The 21,119-nt window shown below is 46.0% G+C and overlaps 1 protein-coding gene and 1 pseudogene across 1 annotated transcript; one reads left to right on the forward strand and one right to left on the reverse strand.

Moving 5' to 3' along the window:
- Positions 1-6,541: 6,541 nt before the first annotated feature.
- LOC129716288 (U2 spliceosomal RNA) lies at positions 6,542-6,649 on the reverse strand (annotated as a pseudogene).
- Positions 6,559-9,720, forward strand: LOC129716286 (G-protein coupled receptor 83-like). The gene has a single exon (XM_055666158.1). The coding sequence runs from the start codon at positions 8,337-8,339 to the stop codon at positions 8,733-8,735; it is 399 nt and encodes a 132-aa protein (XP_055522133.1). The 5' UTR covers positions 6,559-8,336; the 3' UTR covers positions 8,736-9,720.
- The last annotated feature ends 11,399 nt before the right edge of the window (positions 9,721-21,119 follow it).

Below are 21,119 nucleotides of genomic sequence, written 5' to 3' on the forward strand. Positions count from 1 at the left end.
AACAGAAAGGAAGAGGAGGTGGGATGGCATTGCTGGTTAAAGAGGAGATTAATGCAATAGTAAGGAGAGAATTAGCTTGGATGCTGTAGAATCTGTATGGGTAGAACTGCAAAATAGCCAAGGGCAGGAAACATAGAAACAAGGTGCAGGAGTAGGCCATTCGGCCCTTCGAGCCTGCACCGCCATTCGGTATGATCATGGCTGGTCATCCAACTCAGTATCCTGTACCTGCCTTCTCTCCATACCCCCTGATCCCTTTAGCTACAAGGGCCACATCTAACTCCCTCTTAAATATAGCCAATGAACTGGCCTCAACTACGTTCTGTGGCAGAGAATTCCAGAGATTCACCACTCTCTGTGTGAAAAATGTTTTCCTCATCTCGGTCCTAAAAGATTTCCCCCTTATCCGTAACCCCTTGTTCTGGACTTCCCCAACATCGGGAACAATCTTCCTGCATCTAGCCTGTCCAACCCCTTAAGAATTTTGTACGTTTCTATAAGATCCCCCCTCTATCTTCTAAATTCTAGCGAGTACAAACCAAGTCTATCCAGTCTTTCTTCATATGAAAGTCCTGCCATCGCAGGAATCAGTCTGGTGAACCTTCTCTGTACTCCCTCTATGGCAAGAATGTCCTTCCTCAGATTTGGAGACCAAAACTGTACGCAATACTCCAGGTGTGGTCTCACCAAGACCCTGTACAACTGCAGTAGAACCTCCCACCTCCTATACTCAAATCCTTTTGCAATGAATGCTAACATACCATTCGCCTCCTTCACTGCCTGCTTCACCTGCATCCCTACTTTTAATGACTTTGTGTTGGAGTTGTATACAGCCCACCAAACAGCAGTAGGGAGGTTGGGGATAGCATCAAACAGGAAATTAGGGATGCGTGTAGCAGTTATCATGGGTAACTTTAATAGTAAGATTAAACGAGAACTTACCAGTTCGAAGTTTGATCTGTATTTTATGAGGAGTAACGTTGAGGGAATACATGAAGAGCCCGTCAGTACGCATGCATGCCATTCTTCAAAGCAGCGGAGTGAATCACAGATACCTGTCATGACTTAAGCATAGTAAGATTAGAGAAAAGATACCAGTCGTGTTTATGATCAAGGGTGGGAGCGGAGGGCATGTATTCCCTCAACGTTACTCCTCATAAAATACAGATCAAACTTCGAACTGGTAAGTTCTTGTTTAATCTTACTATTTTACTTCGGAGTCACGTGAGTGACTACATGAAGATTTCAAAGCTCTGTGATTCAAGCCGTGGAACGAGTCCATCATCACGTCTGCCTTGGTTTTGGGGAGAATAGTGATAACATATTAAACATCAATATGATATATATAAATAACCATAAAGTTAATAATAATTGATAGCCCCTGTTTTTTGGGGTAAATTATGGGACAGAAACTTAACAATGTTTCTGAAAAATTCCCGTTTCCATTAGTTATAATCTATAGAATGTTCTTTCCGATGGCCATCCTGCAGTCCTGAGGATTTTATCCATGGGAACCTCCAATTTAAATGCTGCCGACGTTGCTGCAGCCTGGTGGAGTGAGATTTTAACCCAGTTAGTGTTTAACACCAACTTTGGTCAATACTATGTTAGCCATTTAGCTGGCCTGGCCTGTTATTCTTTAATGAGGCTGCCTGTAGTTGATGAGAAGTTCCTCTTCTGTGCCACTGATGGTCTTGGTTTGTTCCATGTATATTTGTAGATGTCTCACAACACAGTCAATCATCTGTAGGGTAGGCTCTAAAAATGTTATTTTAAGGCCCGCTGACCCCTGTCTGTTTAGTTCCCTAATTCCTGAATATAGAAGTGTAAGTTGCCAGGTGAACTGGTCTAGTTATCCAGCCTTAATTTGGTAGGGACTGAGTCCTTAGTGCCGTGACCTAAGCCATCAGCATGACAGTTTTGTGAAATGTCAAAACCTGTAATGACAGCGCTGTGGCTGGAGCCCAGTTCTTTAACAACGTTAAGACGATGCTGATGTCCCATATTTGGGAATACCCGGTCTTTGGGGAATTCCCATAAAATTGTCCCCCATAAGCTGTTGTTCCGTTCTCTTGCCATAGGTAAGTAGATGGACCACTTCTGGCACAGTTGATGTCACTAATACTAAGCCCCTGTAGGTTAACAAAGCTGCCAAACAGGCTGGATGATGTATTATGGTTGCAACACATCTCCCATTAGTTTATGTATTTTAGACATTGTCTTTAGGTTGATTGTCTGTGGCCCACTGTGATCATGTCCATTGCTCTGGCCGTCAGTCCCAGATGTAATAGCGGCGCTTTCAGACTCTATGATTTAAGCGATTTATATGTTCATGGCACGGGTGGTTTTCCCCATACTTCATCGTCTGTTTAGGATGGTGCTGCATGGTTCTAATCTCATTCCCAGTACCACCGAGAACCATGGTTGGGTAGGTCAGTGGGGTACTATTAAAACACCCCTACTGATGAGGTTGCCAAATTGTGTTGGCCAGTTTGTTACATGATGTAGATTCACTTTCACCCATGTGCTACCACAGTTGATATGTGCTACCACAGTAGTATTGTTAATTTATAATCTAATAACCTGTTTAACATATTCCAGAGCAACATGACTTTAGGCCATGAAAAAACACCCAACATTTCCAGGTAGTTATGCCCAGTGTTAGTAATAATGATGCTTCCTGTGTATTCCATCTTCTTCCACAGCTGGAGATGGAATTGGTAGCACACCATCCTAGTGCATAGCATGCATATGTAGGACCATAGACTGGTTGTATTGTATATCTTTATTGTCATTTCCTGAGTATTCACATACCTTGATGAAACAAAAAAAACGTTGTTCAACCAGTGTCCATTCAGTGTGCATTAAAAATAAATAGAAATAAAAATACATATATCATGAACAAATTTAACACTCTACTAAACATTCAACAGGCGTTCCGATCGGCAGCGGAACAACAGTGGCTCTGCTGCAGTGTGTCCAGGTTGGTGGTTGGTACGCGATACTTTGGCAGGGGGCAAAGTCCGTTTATCAGTCTTATAGCCTGCGGGAAGAAGCTGAGGAGCATCCTGCTGGTTTTGCAGCTAATGCTCCTGTACCTCTTCCCAGATGGCAGGATGGAGAATATGTGATGCAATGGGTGGTAGGGGTCTTTGATGGTGGAGATGGCTCTGCTGATACATCTCTTCCTGTATATGTCCAGCAGGAAAGGGAGTGGAGCACCAATAATCCTGCTGGCGGTCTTCACAATCCTGTCTAGTTGGTGCCGTTCGTACGCCTTGCAGCTCCCGAACCAGGAAGTGATGCCGTAGGTCAATGTGCTCTCGATTGTCCCCCTATAAAAAGTCCGTAGGTGTGTAGTGGGGAGACCTGCTTTACGTAGTCTTCGGAGAGGGTGTAGTCGCTGCTGGGCTCTCTTGACCAGTGCTGTGGTGTTGGCCGTGGACGTCAGGTCATCTGACAGGTGGAGTCCTAGGAACTTCACGCTGCTGACCCTTTCCACATCAGCTCCATCGATGTGCAGAGGTGTGTGGTGTTGTTTCCCCGCCTTCATGAAGTCAACCACCATCTCCTTAGTTTTTACCACATTGAGTAGCAATGTTACAAAATTTTGAGATTTTAAAAATCAAGTCTGCAATTTATCCCATCAGATAAAGCATAACAATAAGTTTAATTTGACACCAAATTCACTTTCATATCTCAAGTATTAAAAAAGTTATGGCCATTTTCATACTCGGAAATTAGCATCTTGTTCCCTATTGATTTTCAATGGACATTACAAAAAAGCTGTGATCTTGGATAATCAAAGGCCCATTTCTTAAGGAAAGATTAACATTTTTAAATAGCCTAAGTGTCCAAAGATTATTCACAAATAATTCACAATATAACATGATTTTTATATCTAATTTACATTAATTTATAGGCCAAATGGAAGGAATTTAGTGTTCAATTGCTGTAAATAAATGCCCATTTAAATCGGCTTTCTAGTGGGTTTCTGTGAACGCGCTGGTTTAGAACGTTGACATAGCGCTGGATTAGTGCCCTCAAATGCCAAGAAAAATACTGCGGGATATAAAAAGCCCAAAATGAACTACTCGCTATAGATAACTTGATATATAGGGTTATATATATGCCCCATTTAATGTAAAAATAAGGTACATACCTTTAATTGTTTGCTTTATAAAACCCTGGGGCTGCGAGATGTTGCGGAATCAGAGAGTAATTTTAAACTATTATAACTATATTATCGAGGCCTATAAAACTAATAATACCTTTTGCGACCGGGTCTTGCAGCGATTTTTCGTTAATGATTTACTAGGCTGAACATGTGCGATTAGTACAGCCTAGTAAAAATCGCGTTTTAAACCCGCCCCCTCCAAACAGCGCCAAAATCGCGGGCCTGGCTGTGGGCAGATTCCCAATGGCGATTCAGGTAGGTTTTGTAACATACCTACATTGAGAATGAGGTTGTGGGATTTGCACCAACCTGTGAGCAGCTCCACCTCCATCCTTTACGCCGATTCATCATTGTCAGTGATGAGACCCACCACTGTTGTATCATCAGCGAACTTGTTGATGAAGTTGTTATTGAGTCTAGCAGTACAGTCGTGTGTTAGCAGACTAAACAGCAGGGGGCTTAGGACACAGCCTTGGGGTGAGCCAGTGCTCACGGCTATGGTTTTTGATGTCCTACTGCCCACCCTGACTGTCTACTGCCGTTGCGATAGAAAGTTCAGGACCCAGTTGCATGTGCCAGCATCAACCCCCAATAGCTCCAACTTCTCCACCAGCTGCTGCGGAATGATTGTATTGAAACAAGAGCTGAAGTCTATGAAGAGGATCCTGGCATAGGTATTTTTCCGATCGAGATGTGACAGTACGAGGTTCAGTGTTGTTGAGACTGCGTCCTCTGTGGATCGGTTGGCTCTGTAGGCGAACTGCAGTGGGTCTAGGTCTGCAGGTAGACTATTTTTGATATGCTGCATAACCAGTCGCTCAAAGCACTTCATTACTATGGGTGTTAGAGCCACTGGTCGAAAGTCATTATGGCAGGCTGGGTTTGGTTTCTTCGGGACAGGGACGATGGTGGCACTCTTAAGACAGTTGGGCACTACTGCCTGGCTGAGTGAGAAGTTAAAAATGTCTGTGAAGACATCTTTCAGTTGCTCGGCACAGTCTCTTAAAACGCATCCAGGAATGTTGTCCGGCCCTGCAGCTTTGCGTGGATTGATGCTGGCAAAGGCCTTTTTAACTCCGGCTGCGGACAGCCTGAGCGACTGGTCACTGGGAGATGGCAGTAGTGCACGTGTCTGGGTGCTGTTTTTAACTTCAAACCGTGCGTAGAACTCGTTCAGTTCATCTGGTAGAGAGGGGTCGTTTTGGCATATCCGCAGCGGGGGGGGGGGGGGGCTTGTAGTCAGTGATGGTATGAAATCCCTGCCACAAACGACGTGTGTCTTTGTCATTTGCGAAGTGGCTATTAAGTTTTTGGTTGCTGACAATGATAGGATTGGAGCAATGCCCAATGTTATCTTTCCACCATTTAGTTCCAATATGGCTTCTGTATGGCTTCATCATTCTATCGAAATGATCACCATTAATTTTAAGAGCTCATATTTTGGCCCTCTGTAAATCTTTATAATGTAAGGGTCTGAATTATGTGGCTGGAAACCATATGTTGCCAATATTCTTGCTACCCGTCTGATGGATGGTTTATCCTCATGTCAATGATTTTGCTGTATGCCTCTATTAAGGTTGTAACCTCTGTTGGCAAAGTTACTGACATGAGGAACTGAGTTATTGGTGAACCCCAAATAATCCCTTTAGTTTGAAGGCTTTAATTTTGATTTAATTGGATGGATAATGAATCCTAGTTTCCAAATAATTGTTAAGTGGCTGTTACAGTTTGTTCAGCCCGTCCTAAGTTTCCGCACAATTAGTATGTCATCCAAAGAAGCCATTACCATTGTGCGGCTGGTTGTTATATTTTGAAATAACCTAGGTGCTAATGTAAACACATTAGGTAGTGCTCTATACTGCTAGAGCTGAGCCATCCAATTAGATAAAAATAACGTCCGTGGTCACCTGTTATGGGTACTGAAAAAATAGTAAGCATCCTTTGAATCAATGCTTGCCATTTTCGTTCTTAAAACGAATATACTTAACAATAGAAATGAAATGAAATGAAATGAAATGAAATGAAATGAAATGAAATGATTCAATTTATTGTCATTGTCAGTGTACAGTACAGAGACAACGAAATGCATTTTTTAGCATCTCCCTTGAAAGGGAGACACAGGGCGTCGCGGTGTGCCCGCGCCTGCCGCCGTACATTCCATTACAGGCAAAGGTGGGTGAAGTGTCTTGCCCAAGGACACAACGACAGTATGCACTCCAAGCGGGATTTGAACCGGCTACCTTCCGGTCGCCAGCCGAACTCTTAGCCCATTGTGCTATCTGTCGCCCTAATATAGAAAAGGTTTCCGTTCTTAAAACGAATATATCATGTTATTTATTTCTTATTTTTATTTTTTATTTGTTTATTTATTTATTTTTTAATATATGGTCCCTAGATAAGGGACATATCAGATATTTAAACTGATAAGAACAGATATTATGCTTGATCTTAGCCAAAAAGCCGAGATCTGATCTATGTTTGATGCGTCAAGCGCCATATCCTATTTTGTTAGGAAGGGAATGCGTAGATAATAATTCTTCCCTTGTAATGCAGCTAAAAACCCCATCTGTTGCTGATGTCCAGTGTCTGTATCCCATATGACATATTTGGTATTTTGTTTAAGAAGGAACTGCAGATGCTGGAGAATCGAAGAGTTACACAAAAAAAAAGCTGGAGAAACTCAGCGAGAGAAGAGGAGAACTTCTTCAAACCTGCTGAGTTTCTCCAGCTTTTTTTTTGTGTAACCTGACATATTTGGTAATTGGTGATTATGTCTGGATACGAGTAGATCGGCATCTGGTGTTCCATATCGTGTAGAAACATCAGCAAATACTATAGCCCAATATCCATTTGGTGTTCTCCTCCAAATTCCTCTCTCGATATATCAGCTGGACTAAAAGATTATGTGTTGTAAAATTCTATTGTGTATCTCCGGATACTGTTTAAGATACGAGTGTCAAAAATTATTTATTCGATGTCTTCTCGCACCAACCTCCTTGCTTCCTTCTGGTTTTACTGTTTTCATCTGGATCCCCGAGGCCGTGTGTTGTGGGTGTACACATCTTCAGATATAGGGGCGATCCCTTTGAGGATGATGTTTGGACGTTTAGATGAGCTCCAATTTGGCTTCATTGTCCAACTCCTTGACCTTCTAGATCGGTCACCTCCAAATAAAGATTTTGCTAGGAGGTTTCGGGTTTACACAGGCCCGTGTCAATCCCGGTTGGATGTAACCAGATGCATAAATTGATTAGTTTAGTACATTCAGGGATTTACAATCCCCAGTGGCAAGTGACAGCTATGGTGACAGCGAGGAGTTGAGTGTAGGAGCAAAGAGGTCCTTCTGCAGTTGTACAGAGCCCTAGTGTGTATTACAGTTGTACAGAGCCCTTGGGTATTGTGTGCAGTTTTGGTCCGCAAATTTGAGGAAGGACACTCTTGCTATTGAGGGAGTGCAGCATATGTTCACAAGGTTAATTCCCGGGATGGCGAGACTGTCATATGCTGAGAGGATGGAGTGGCTGGGATGGTATCCCTGGAATTTAGAAAGATGAGACGTATCTTATTGAAACATATAAGATTATTAAGGGGTTGGACACACTAGAGGAGGAAACATGTTCCCGATGTTGGGGAAATCCAGAACCAGGGGCCACAGTTTAAGAATAAGGGGTAGGCCATTTAGAACGAAGATGAGAAAACACTTTTTCACACAGAGAGTTGTGAGTCTGTGGAATTTTCTGCCTCCGAGGGCGGTGGAGGCCGGTTCTCTGAATACTTTCAAGAGAGAGCTAGATAGGGCTCTTAAAGATAGTGGAGTCAAGGGGAGAAGTCATGAATGGGATACTGATTGTGGATGATCAGCCATGATCATATTGAATGGCAGTGCCGGCTCGAAGGGCCAAATGGCGTACCGCTACACCTATTGTCTATTGTCTATAATCAAGAATATAACTATCTCTCTCTTAAAAATATCCATTGGCTTCCACAGTCTTCTGTGGCAAATAATTCCACAGATTCATCACCTCACCGTTCTCCACACCCTCAACTCATGAAACCTCTAACCTACTTTTTCCACATGTCCCTTCCTTACAGATAGAAGATCATCAGGATTATTTGTGTCCCTGCTTTTCCAAAACCTTCAGAAGTCTTCAGGAGGTGCATGGACAAGTCAACCTTCACGCGGATCTACATCCTGCCGTTGGTGGTGATCACCGAAGCCTCCTCTGCGGTGAGCAAGAAGCTATTGGTGAGGGAAACCATTGCTGCCGTCACAGAAGCCGAGGCCGTCACTCAACGTTGCAGGAAGAAGAGGACCATCAAGATGATCTTCATCATCATGACCTTTGCCCTCTGTTGGTTCCCCCTCAACGTCTACACCGTCCTGCTCACTGGTCAATGCGTCCAATTCAACAACACCCTCTACTTTGCCTTCCACTGGGTGGCCGTGAGCAGCACCTGTTGGAACCCCTTCATCTACTGTTGGATGGACAACAGGTTCCGCTCCAACCTCATGACCCTTCTGGCCACGTGTGGGGGGAGAAGGAGGAGAGGAGGCTAGATCCTGGCGCTCAACGCGGCCAGCGGAGACAAGAGGCAGTCGGGGTGAAATTGGAGGACAAGCCTGGCCCGTCCACGGAGAATATGAGTTTCTACCTTGGTGGGCGCAGGGGTAACAATGGGGAGGGGAGTACAGTTTAGACTTTACAGATTCCCCGTTGAAACTTGGTATCATGTTCAGCCCAGGTATTATGGGCCAAGGCATCTGTACCTGTGCTGTATTGTTCTATGTTTAGTTTAGTTTAGTTTAGTTTAGTTTAGTTTAGTTTAGTTTAGTTTAGTTTAGTTTAGTTTAGTTTAGTTTAGTTTAGTTTAGTTTAGTTCAGTTCAGTTCAGTTCAGTTTAGAGATATCAACAATCACAATCGACCACTTAAAATTCTTAAAGGATTGGACATGCTAGATGTAGGAAAAATGTTCCCCATGTTAAAGGAGTCCAGATCCAGGGGTCACAGTTTAAGAATATGGGATGGGCCATTTAGGACTGAGATGAGGAAAAACATTTTCACCCAGAGAGTTGTGAATCTGTGGAATTCTCTGCCACAGAAGGCAGTGGAGGCAAATTCACTGGATGTTTTTGAAGAGAGATTGAGATTTAGCTGTTAGGGCTTAAATAATCAACGGATATTGAGAAAAGCAGGAGCGTGGGACTGATTTATATGATCAGGCATGATCATATTGAATGGGGGTGCTGGCTAGAAGGGCTGAATGGCCTACTCCTGCACCTATTATCTGTTTCTATGTTTCTACCCGTACAAACTGGGCCTACGTTATCCTACTTTCTCACCCACTCCCTGCGCTCTATGGGGCAATTTATAGTGGGGCCATTAGCCTGCAAACCCGCACGTCTTTGGGATGTGGGAGGAAACCGGAACACCCAGAGAGAACCCACGTGGTCACAGGGAAAACTACACGCGCACACACGTATACACACACGCACACACACACGTTTCCGGTAGGCGGCGCGGCTCTGGCCAGCAGCGGACTCTGCAGCCTGTCCGCGTTTTTATTATTTTTGTCTGTGTTTTTATGTAGTGTTTGTTATTTTATGTTGGGGTGTGTGTGTGGGGGGGGGGGGGGGGGGGGGGTGGGGGGGGGGGGGGGGAAACTTTTTGAATCTCTCCCTGCACTGGAGACCCGACCTTTTCTCGTCGGGTCTCAGTCGTCGTTGTGGCCGCAACAAGGAGCGGCCTCCAACAGGAAGAGACCGGGGACTCAGGTGTCGACTCACCGTTTGCCGTCGTGGAGCTGGCCGAGTCCGGAGCGGTGGAGGAGCGCTGCTGCTGCTGATGCTGTTGCTGCTGCTGCTGCTGCTGCTGCTGCTGCTGCTGCTGCTGCTGGAGAGTCGGAGGCTCTCTACAGGTCTGTGGACGACGGCGCCGGGAGCCCACGGCTCCCTGGGGGGAGACCGCTTTTCGGGGCTTCTGCGGCGGCGACTTCTCCCGCCCGAGTTGCGGGGTCGAAGAGCTCCTGGAGCGGGGCCTGACACCACTGCCCCGCGCGGCTGGAATGGCCGCGGGACTCTGCGAGCGCACACCGGGGGCTCCAACACCAAGACGCGGTGTGCGACCTCGCACCACCCGGCGTGGCTTAAATGGCCGCGGGACAATCGCCATCGCCAGCCGGGGGCTATGACTTTGACTCTGACATCGGGGGGGGGGGGGGGGGGGAGAGTGCAGTGGAGAGAGAAGTTTATTTGGCCTTCCATCACAGCTATGTGATGGATGTTTATGTTAAATGTAATTATGTTGTGTCTGGGGTCTATTTGTGTGTAATGTATGGCTGCAGAAACGGCATTTCGTTTGGACCTCCAGGGGTCCAAATGACAATTAAATTGACTCTTGAACTCTTGACTCTTGCGCGCACACACGCACACACACACACAAACACACACGCACTCACACACACATGCACACACATGCACACACACACATACACACTCTCACACACACACACACACACACACGTGCGCGCACACACACACACACACACACACACACACACACACAAACACACACGCACTCACATATACATGCACACACATGCACACACACTCATACACACTCTCACACACACACGCGCACGCAAGCACACACACACTCACACATGTACAGACACACACACGCGCGCGCGTACACGCACGCACATGCCTATATATACGCACGCACACATTCATACACTTGCGAACGCATGCTCAGATACGCAGACCCATACACGCGCGCGCACGCACATGCAAATATATACACACGCACACTCGCACGCGCACACAGACACACACTCATACACACACACACGCGCACATGCACACACACACAGCACTCAAGGTCAGGATCAAACGGTATCTTGATGTGGCAGCATATACTTCTCGTAGTAGAGAGATACAGCATGCAAACAGACCCTTCAGCCCATCTTGTCATTTATTTTAATCTCCCCACATTCCTATCAACTCCCTGCCATATTCTAATACCCACCACACATTAAAAGACAATTTTATTTTTATATTTTATTTTTTCCAAAGCCACTTAATCTACAAACCTGTACATCGTGGAATTGAAGAAACTGGAGCACCCGGAGGAAACCCACGTGGTCACAGAGAGAAAGTGCAAGTTACGATTGAACCCGGGTCTCCGGCGTGATGAGGCAGCAGCTCTACCCGCTGCACCACAGTGCCACCCAGAATCTCTCCGTGCTGTTATGCCTGATATATGTGTTACAACATTTATTTGTTTGTGGGGTGTGGCTGTTGGGGGAAAGACAGGTAATTACGGTTCATCCCTAGATAGGCCTGCCTTAGATGTCTTTTCTGGAGTCACCTACTGGCAAAACAGATTCAGGCCAATCTCCTTCTCTCAAGGATATTAGTGAGCAGATGGATAGTTACGTTCAGTAGAAACAAAGAACTGCAAGTGCTGCTTTATACCAAAGATAGACACAAAGTGCCAGAGTATCTCAGCGGGTCAGGCAGCATGTATGGTGAAAAAGGATGGGTGACATTTCGGGTTGGAACCAATCTCCAGACTAAATCTGAAAAAAAACGTCCAATCTCATCATTGCTATTAAGTCTGGCATTTTTTAACAAGCCTAATTCCTTGTGTAGATTGGCCTTTGCATGCTAGCCAATCATAGTGCCTGTTAGTAGTAGCCCCGACTAGTATGTGCTTTATAATATTAAGAACCTGCCTATGTCAGAAAGTAGATGTAGCAGCTCGGAGCTGAAATGTATTGTAATTCCTACATGGCCATTCGAAGAGGGGTTGCATTGGGTTGCATTGGGTGCGACCGCCCCCCCCCCTTCCCCCCCCCCCCCCCCCCCCCCCCCAGAGTAAGAAAAAATCCCGAGGGAAAACAAAAAAGAAAACGGAAAAAAAATCTGGCCCACGGGATAAGGGAGTGCCCATTTCTCCCGGCCCCGGTGGGGGGGGGGGGGGGGGGGGGGGGGGGGGGGGGGAGTGCGTTGTCTGCCTGAAAAGAGTGGACCTTTTCCCATCCCCACCAACATTTCACACCCAATTACTCATGTTTAACCAGTCCCTACAAAGATGCACTGACCCTGCCTGCTTCAAAGTCTCCATTATTGTCCCTTTACCCCAAAAGGTAAGGATTACTGGTCTTAATGACTACAGGCTTGTCGTACTCACCTTGTAGTCATGGAGACCTTTGAAAGGCTTGTGCTGGCCAAGCTGAAAAATATCACAATCCCTCTGCTGGACCCTTTGCATTTTGCATATTGGGCCAATAGATCTGTGGATGATGCAGTCAATCTGAGCCTACACTTCATCCTCCAGCACCTGGACCGCCAGGGGACCTATGCGAGGATTTTGTTTGTTGATTTTTTGCTCTGCATTCAACACCATTGTGCCCAAAGATCTTATAGCGAAGCAAGATAGCCTACTCCTGCTAAATGCAATGGACTGACATGTAGTACGCTATGAAGGGGATCATGGGCATTTTTCCACGCCCATTTTAGCAACCTGAGCCTACCTAACCCGACCCGACTCGCACTGCAATCAATGTTGCGGGGCAACAGTTTGTGTGGGTCAGATTCATAAATCTGTCAGTTCAAACTTCTTGACAAGAATAAAATTTGATTCTGGTAATTGTCTTTTTAAATGTTTTTTAAATCATTTCTTTTTAAATGGCTCACAAGCAGTGTTTGAGTTGATTTTGTAGTAACCGGAACCGACCCGACTCGCAGGGTGATTGACAGGGGGGGGCTTTTTGTGCGTGATATAGGGTTAGATTCATAATTCTGTTAGTTCATAATTCTGTTGATTCTTGTTAAAGAATAAAATGTTTATAAACACACATACATGAAAATTATATAAATGTATATAACACACACAATTATATTTCTTCTAATCCAATAATGAACTTTATTTCAGACTAGACAAGGGACATTAAATAAGAAACATTGTCTTGGGGCACTCCTTCTCCACGCTGCCCCGGGCCCCGCACTCTCTCTCCCCGCTGCCCCGGGCCCCGCACTCTCTCTCCCCGCTGCCCCGGGCCCCGCACTCTCTCTCCCCGCTGCCCCGGGCCCCACACTCTCTCTCCCCGCTGCCCCGGGCCCCACACTCCTTCTCCCCGCTGCCCCGGGCCCCGCACACTCCTCGCTCCCCCCTGCCCCGGGCCCCCGCCCTCCCCCTCCTCGCTGCCCCGGCCCCGCACACTCCTTCTCCCCACTGCCCCGCACTCTCTCTCCCCGCTGCCCCGGACCCCGCACTCTCTCTCCCCGCTGCCCCGGGCCCCGCACTCTCCCTCCCCGCTGCCCCGGGCCCCGCACTCTCTCTCCCCGCTGCCCTGCCCCGCACTCTCTCTCCCCGCTGCCCCCGGGCCCCGCACTCTCTCTCCCCGCTGCCCCGGGCCCCGCACTCTCTCTCCCCCGGGCCCCGCACTCTCTCTCCCCGCTGCCCCGGGCCCCACACTCTCTCTCCCCGCTGCCCTGGGCCCCGCACTCTCTCTCCCCGCTGCCCCGGGCCCCACACTCCTTCTCCCCGGTGCCCCGGGCCCCGCACTCTCTCTCCCCGCTGCCCCGGGCCCCCACACTCCCTCTCCCCGCTGCCCTGGGCCCCGCACTCTCTCTCCCCGCTGCCCCGGACCCCGCACTCTCTCTCCCCGCTGCCCTGGGCCCCGCACTCTCTCTCCCCGCTGCCCCGGGCCCCACACTCTCTCTCCCCGCTGCCCTGGGCCCGCACACTCTCTCTCCCCGCTGCCCCGGGCCCCGCACTCTCTCTCCCCGCTGCCCCTGGCCCCCCCGCACTCTCTCTCCCCGCTGCCCCGGGCCCCGCACTCTCTCTCCCCGCTGCCCCGGGCCCCGCACTCTCTCTCCCCGCTGCCCCGGGCCCCGCACTCTCTCTTCCAGCTGCCCCGGGCCCCACACTCCCTCTCCCCGCTGCCCCGCACTCTCTCTCCCCGCTTCCCCGGGCCCCGCACTCTCTCTCCCCGCTGCCCTGGGCCCCGCACTCTCTCTCCCCGCTGCCCCGGGCCCCGCACTCTCTCTCCCCGCTGCCCCGGGCCCCGCACTCTCTCTCCCCGCTGCCCTGGGCCCCGCACTCTCTCTCCCAGCTGCCCCGGGCCCCGCACTCTCTCTCCCCGCTGCCCCGGGCCCCGCACTCTCTCTCCCCGCTGCCCCGGGCCCCGCACTCTCTCTCCCCGCTGTGGATCCAATCTTTTGGCCGGAAGCACGAAGGCGGGAGCAAGAAAGCGGAACAAGATGGCGGAACAAGATGGCGGAGTCAGGTTGCTAAAATGTGTCCTATAATCACCCATGAATCCGTCCATGAGCGTCCCTCACGTTTGCGTGAGAGTAATCCATCTTGCTTCGCTATAAGATCTTTGATTGTGCCGGAGTTACTACGCTCCAAACTTTCTGAGTTGACTGTGACTGAACCCCTCTATCGGTGGATCACCAGCTTCCAGACAGACAGGAATGATTGAATGAAAACTTTATTGTCATTCAGATATACACCTAGACTCAGTGCACCTTGAACAGACTGTGTACAGATATCCCTGACAGAGATAGAGTGAGACACTGGGCAGTGTACAGATATCCCCCTGAGAGTTTAGCTAAACTAAACTAAACTAAACTGAACTGAACTAAACACACCACGCAAAGGTAATTTGGTGTAGGGTGGACAAGAGGGTCTCTGCTCTCCCTTACACCACTCCCCCCATCCTGACCCCCCTCTCCCCCGACCTCTCCTTAACCTGGCAGGCATCTTGTGTGTGTGAAAGAATTATACACAAAGGGGGTACCCAGGTGGGCAGCATTAATCTAAAACAATGACAGTATCTGGTAGACCATGACACAAAACATTCCCGTTTTCAGTTTCCTTGCCACTTTTCCAAACACGCACAGAGTTGATGGGAATGTTATTGTGGGAATCTACAAACTGACATAAACACGACCATCGATAATGATTTTAAACATCTTGGTGTAAATTCCACTTGTTACTGCCAGAGATCGTATAACATCACTTATGGTGACACTTCGTATTGGTGGACAGCTGATACTTTTGCTAAGCAGCAGAATGTCATGAAAGATGTAATTGGGATACCTTCAGCTCTTGGTCCACTGAGATTGTGATGTACATGTAATATCCATGGCATGCATACATACATACATACATACATACACACATACAAACATACACACATACACACATACATACACACATACACACATACACACATACATACACACATACAAACATACACACATACGTACGTACGTACATACATACGTACATACATACATAAATACATACACACACACATACATACACACATGCATACATACTCCCTCTATGGCAATAATGTCCTTCCTCAGATTTGGAGACCAAAACTGCACGCAATACTCCAGGTGTGGTCTCACCAAGACCCTGTACAACTGCAGTAGAACCTCCCTGCTCCTATACTCAAATCCTCTTGCTATGAAAACCAGCATACCATTCGCTTTCTTTACTGCCTGCTGCACCTGCATGCCTACCTTCAATGACTGGTGTACCATGACACCCAGGTCTCGCTGCATCTCCCCCTTTCCCAATCGGCCACCATTTAGATAATAATCTGCTTTCCCGTTTTTGCCACCAAAATGGATAACCTCACATTTATCCACATTATACTGCATCTGCCAAACATTTGCCCACTCACCCAGCCTATCCAATCACCTTGCAGTCTCCTAGCATCCTCCTCACACCTAACACTGCCCCCCAGCTTAGTGTCATCCACAAACTTGGAGATATTGCCTTCAATTCCCTCATCCAGATCATTAATATATATTGTAAATAGCTGGGGTCCCAGTACTGAGCCTTGCAGTACCCCACTAGTCACTGCCTGCCATTGTGAAAAGGACCCGTTTACTCCTACTCTTTGCTTCCTGTTTGCCAGCCAGTTCTCTATCCACATCAATACTGAACCCCCAATGCCATTTGCTTTAAGTTTGTATACTAATCTCTTATGTGGGACTTTGTCGAAAGCCTTCTGGAAGTCCAGATACACCACATCCACTGGCTCTCCCTTATCCACACTACTAGTTACATCCTCGAAAAATTCTATAAGATTCGTCAGACATGATTTACATTTCGTAAATCCATGCTGACTTTGTCCAATGATTTCACCACTTTCCAAATGTGCTGCTATCCCATCTTTAATAACTGACTCTAGCAGTTTCCCCACTACCGATGTTAGACTAACTGGTCTGTAATTCCCCGTTTTCTCTCTCCCTCCCTTCTTAAAAAGTGGGGTTACATTTGCTACCCGCCAATCCTCTGGAACTACTCCAGAATCTAAAGAGTTTTGAAAGATAATTACTAATGCATCCACTATTTCTGGAGCTACTTCCTTAAGTACTCTGGGATGCAGCCTATCTGGCCCTGGGGATTTATCGACCTTTAATCCATTCAATACATACATACATACACACATACATACATACACACATACATACATACACCATACATACATACACACACACATACATACATACACACATACATACACACATACATTCACACATACATAGATACATACATACACACATACATACACACATACCCACACACACACATACATACATACACACACATACATACATACATAAATACATACACACACATACATACACACATGCATAACACACATACATACATACATACATACATACATACATACATACATACATACATACATACATACATACATACATACATACATACATACATACACATACATACACACATGCATACACACATACATGCATACATACACACATACACACACATACATACATACATGCATACATACATACATACATACATACATACATACATACATACATACATACATACATACATACATACATACATACATACACACACACATATATACATACATACATACATACATACATACACACACACACACATACATACATACATACATACATACATACATACATACATACACACATGCATACATACATACACACATACATACATACATACATACATACATACATACATACATACATACATACATACATACATACATACATACATACATACATACACACATACATACATACACATACATACATACATACACACATACATACACACATACATACACACACACATACATACATACATACATACACACATACATACACACATACACACACACACATACACACACATACATACATACATACATACATACATACATACATACATACATACATACATACATACATACATACATACATACATACATACATACATACATACATACATACATACATACATACATACATACATACATACATACGTACATACATACATACACATACATACACATACATACCCACACATACATACATACATACATACATACATACATACATACATACATACATACATACATACATACATACATACATACATACATACATACATACATACATACATACATACACATACATACATACAACATACATACGTACAGGTGACCGATTCAGGTGTGTGGGTAAGAACGGCAACAGTGCCTTGAAATCAATGGATATGGGGAAAAAGCAGGAACGGGGCACTAATTTAAGATGATCAGACATGATTATAATACAATACAATTATTAGCCAAGTATGTTTTACAACATACGAGGAATTTAATTTGCCAAGTCAGTCATTCATATAAAAAGCAACGGAACGTACAAAATACATTTTAACATAAACATCCCCTACAGTCACTCCTCCACATTCCTCACTGTGATGGAAGTTCAATCTCTGCCCTTATTTGTTATATTGAAAGGCGTTCCAGGTTCGAAGGGCCGAATGGTTTACTCCCGCACCTATTTTTCTATGTTTCTATATTCATTGTCCTTACCTTGACACATGCAGCACTCAGAAGCCACATGCTAGTAATTGTGACAATCAACTGTCATTACCTCTGTACAATGATTTTGTACAATGAATAACTGAGAAGATGCAGACCAATTTCAGTTATTAACACCTTAGATATCCTTACCTTAGTACTCTGTTGCCAAGGGGATTAAGACGCTGTGACCTTTGTAATATGTTTCATTAAAGTACCGATTCTTTTATTAACACTTCAGTAGGGATAAATGTTGTTTGGAAAGGGAAAAAGTTATTCGTAAGGGAAAAAGGTTATGCGGCACGGACTTGTAGGGCCGAGATGGCCTGTTTCCGTGCTGTAATTGTGATATGGTTATATGGTTATAATATACCTGACTTTTGGATGGATTTGGAGCGCCGTGGAGCCAGGGATCGAATTCGCCGGGGTCGGAGCTCCAACTGGCGTGGCCTGAGGGCTACGAGTGCCCCGGTCTCCAGTCTCCGGGGAGGAGGCAGCTGCTCCAGAATTTCCAAGCCGCTTGAGGAATTGTTTCACCCGACGCTGGATTTCCATCTTTCACGGCAAGAGGGCCCTGAAAATCATCGGACTGGCTGCAAGGCCACAAATGGGCCCTGACCTCAGGTGTTTCAGAGGAAGAGGACTTAACTTTCTGGTGCCTTTCCCCACAGTGGAAATTTTTGATTCTGCTGTGGGGGGACATTTGTGTTGAACTCTATAATGTGTTGTGTCCATCTTCTTTATTTTTTTTTAACCTTTTTCTATGGTATGGAAACTTATTATCTATTTTATGTAAAGCACTTTGGTGTCAATGCGAGTTGACTTAAAACGTGCTATATAAATAAAAATTACTTACTTACTTACTACTATCCTACCACAACCAGAGTGCCGTGCTGAACATCAATATACTTTTTTGATGACCCTTGGACATCCTTCATCGGACTTTGCTAGCTTTACCTTGCACGACACGTTACTCCCTTATCGTGTATCTATACATTGTAATTGGATCAATTATAATCATGTATTGTCTTTCTGCTGACTGGTTAACAAAAAGCTTTTCACCGTACTTTGGAACACGTAACAATAAACTAAATGAAAGAGAGACCCAGCGTGGGGATTCCATCGAGAACAAAGAGGGACCATTGGGGACTTTATTCAACACTTTGCAACTGTGTCAGCGCCCTATTAGTGGTGACTCTTTGCATTCTTTGTGTATTGTCTGCAAAACATAGAATTTCACTGTGACATGTCACGTGTGATAATAAAGTTTCATTCATGCATTCATTCACTCACACACTCACACTCACACACTCGCACACACACTCGCACACTCACACACTCGCCCACTCACACACTCGCACACTCACACACTCACACACTCGCACACACACACACTCGCACACTCACACACACTCGCACACTCACACACTCGCACACCCACACACACTCGCACACACACGCACACACTTGCACTCACACTCGCACACTCACACACTTGCACACTCACACACACTCGCACACTCACACACACACTCGCACACTCACACACTCGCACACTCACACACACACACTCGCACACTCACACACTCGCACACTCGCACACTCGCACACTCACACACACGCACACACGCACACTCACACACTCGCACACTCGCACACTCACACACTCGCACACACATGCACACTCGCACGCTCACACTCACACACTCCCACACTCATATTGTCTTCTTCCAGATAAGTTACTGGACTGGAAGCTAGTGTTCCAGAGGATTAAATCAACGACATGAGTTTAAATCACAACCTAGCAGATGGAGAAGTTCAATTCAAGAAATTAAATAAATTGTCTTTAAAAAAATGCCAGACTGAATAGTAATGATCAGACTGAACGTAATTTTTTTCAGATTGTGTGAAGATGGTTTCCGACCCGAAACATCACCCATCTCTTTTCTCCAGACAGGCTGCCTGACCCGCTGAGTGACTCTAGCACTTTGTATCTATATTTGCAGCACTTGCAGTTCTTTGTTTCTACTGAACATAACTATCCACCTGCTCACTAATATCCTTGAGAGAAGGAGATTGGCCTGACCCTGTTTTGAATCCAGAAATGACACTGTAATTGCCTGTTTTTCCCTCAATATCCACACCAACAAACAAATACCTAAATGTATTTTAAAAATGGATCAGTAGATTATAAACCTATATCAGAAATAACAGAACGGAGAGATCCTGGGCGGCACTGTGGTGCAGCGGGTAGAGACCACGTCAGAGACCCGGGTTCAATCATAAATTGTACATTCTCTCCGTGTCCGAATGGGTTTGCTCCGGGTGCTCCAGTATCTTCCCACATTTCAAAGATGCACAGGTTTGTAGGTTAATTAGCTTGGTATAAATGTAACAATGGCTCTCATGTGTGTGTAGGGTAATGTTAATGTGCGGGCATCTCTGGTTGGTGCAGACTAGATAAGTGAAGAGGAAAAGATTAGTGTAGACAAGTGTAGATCATTTACAGTCAGAAAAAGGTGAATTTGTAATGGGAAACAAAGAAATATTAGACCAGTACTTTGGTTTTGGTTTGGTTTGGTAAGCACTTTGGTTCTGTCTTCACCAAGGAAGACACAAACAATCTCCCAGAAATACTAGGGGACCGAGGATGTAGTGGGAGGGAAGAACTGAAGGGAATCCACGTTAGTCAGGAAATGGTGTTAGGTAAACTGTTGGGATTAAAGTCAGATAAAACCCCTGGGCCTGATGGTTTGCATCCCAGAGTACTCATGGAGGGAGAGAGAAAGCGGGGAATTATAGATCAGTTAGCCTTACATCGGTAGTGGGGAAGATGCTTAAGTCGATTCTTAAAGATGTAATAGCAGCGCATTTTATAAAGCCCTCCACCGCCTGGCGCCGTGACTCGCGGATGGCCAGCTTGGCCAGGCCCAGGAGCAACCCAACCAGGACATCTTCAGCCCTACCCTCTCTCCTACGCACAGGGTGTCCAAAGATGAGGATGGTGGGTGCAAAATTCA

Source organism: Leucoraja erinacea, unplaced genomic scaffold (assembly GCF_028641065.1).
Source record: "Leucoraja erinacea ecotype New England unplaced genomic scaffold, Leri_hhj_1 Leri_202S, whole genome shotgun sequence".
Lineage (NCBI taxonomy): Eukaryota > Metazoa > Chordata > Chondrichthyes > Rajiformes > Rajidae > Leucoraja > Leucoraja erinaceus.

Coding starts and splice junctions, on each gene's coding strand:
- LOC129716286 (XM_055666158.1), top strand. CDS start 8,337: ATGGACAAGTCAACCTTCACGCGGATCTACATCCTGCCGTTGGTGGTG.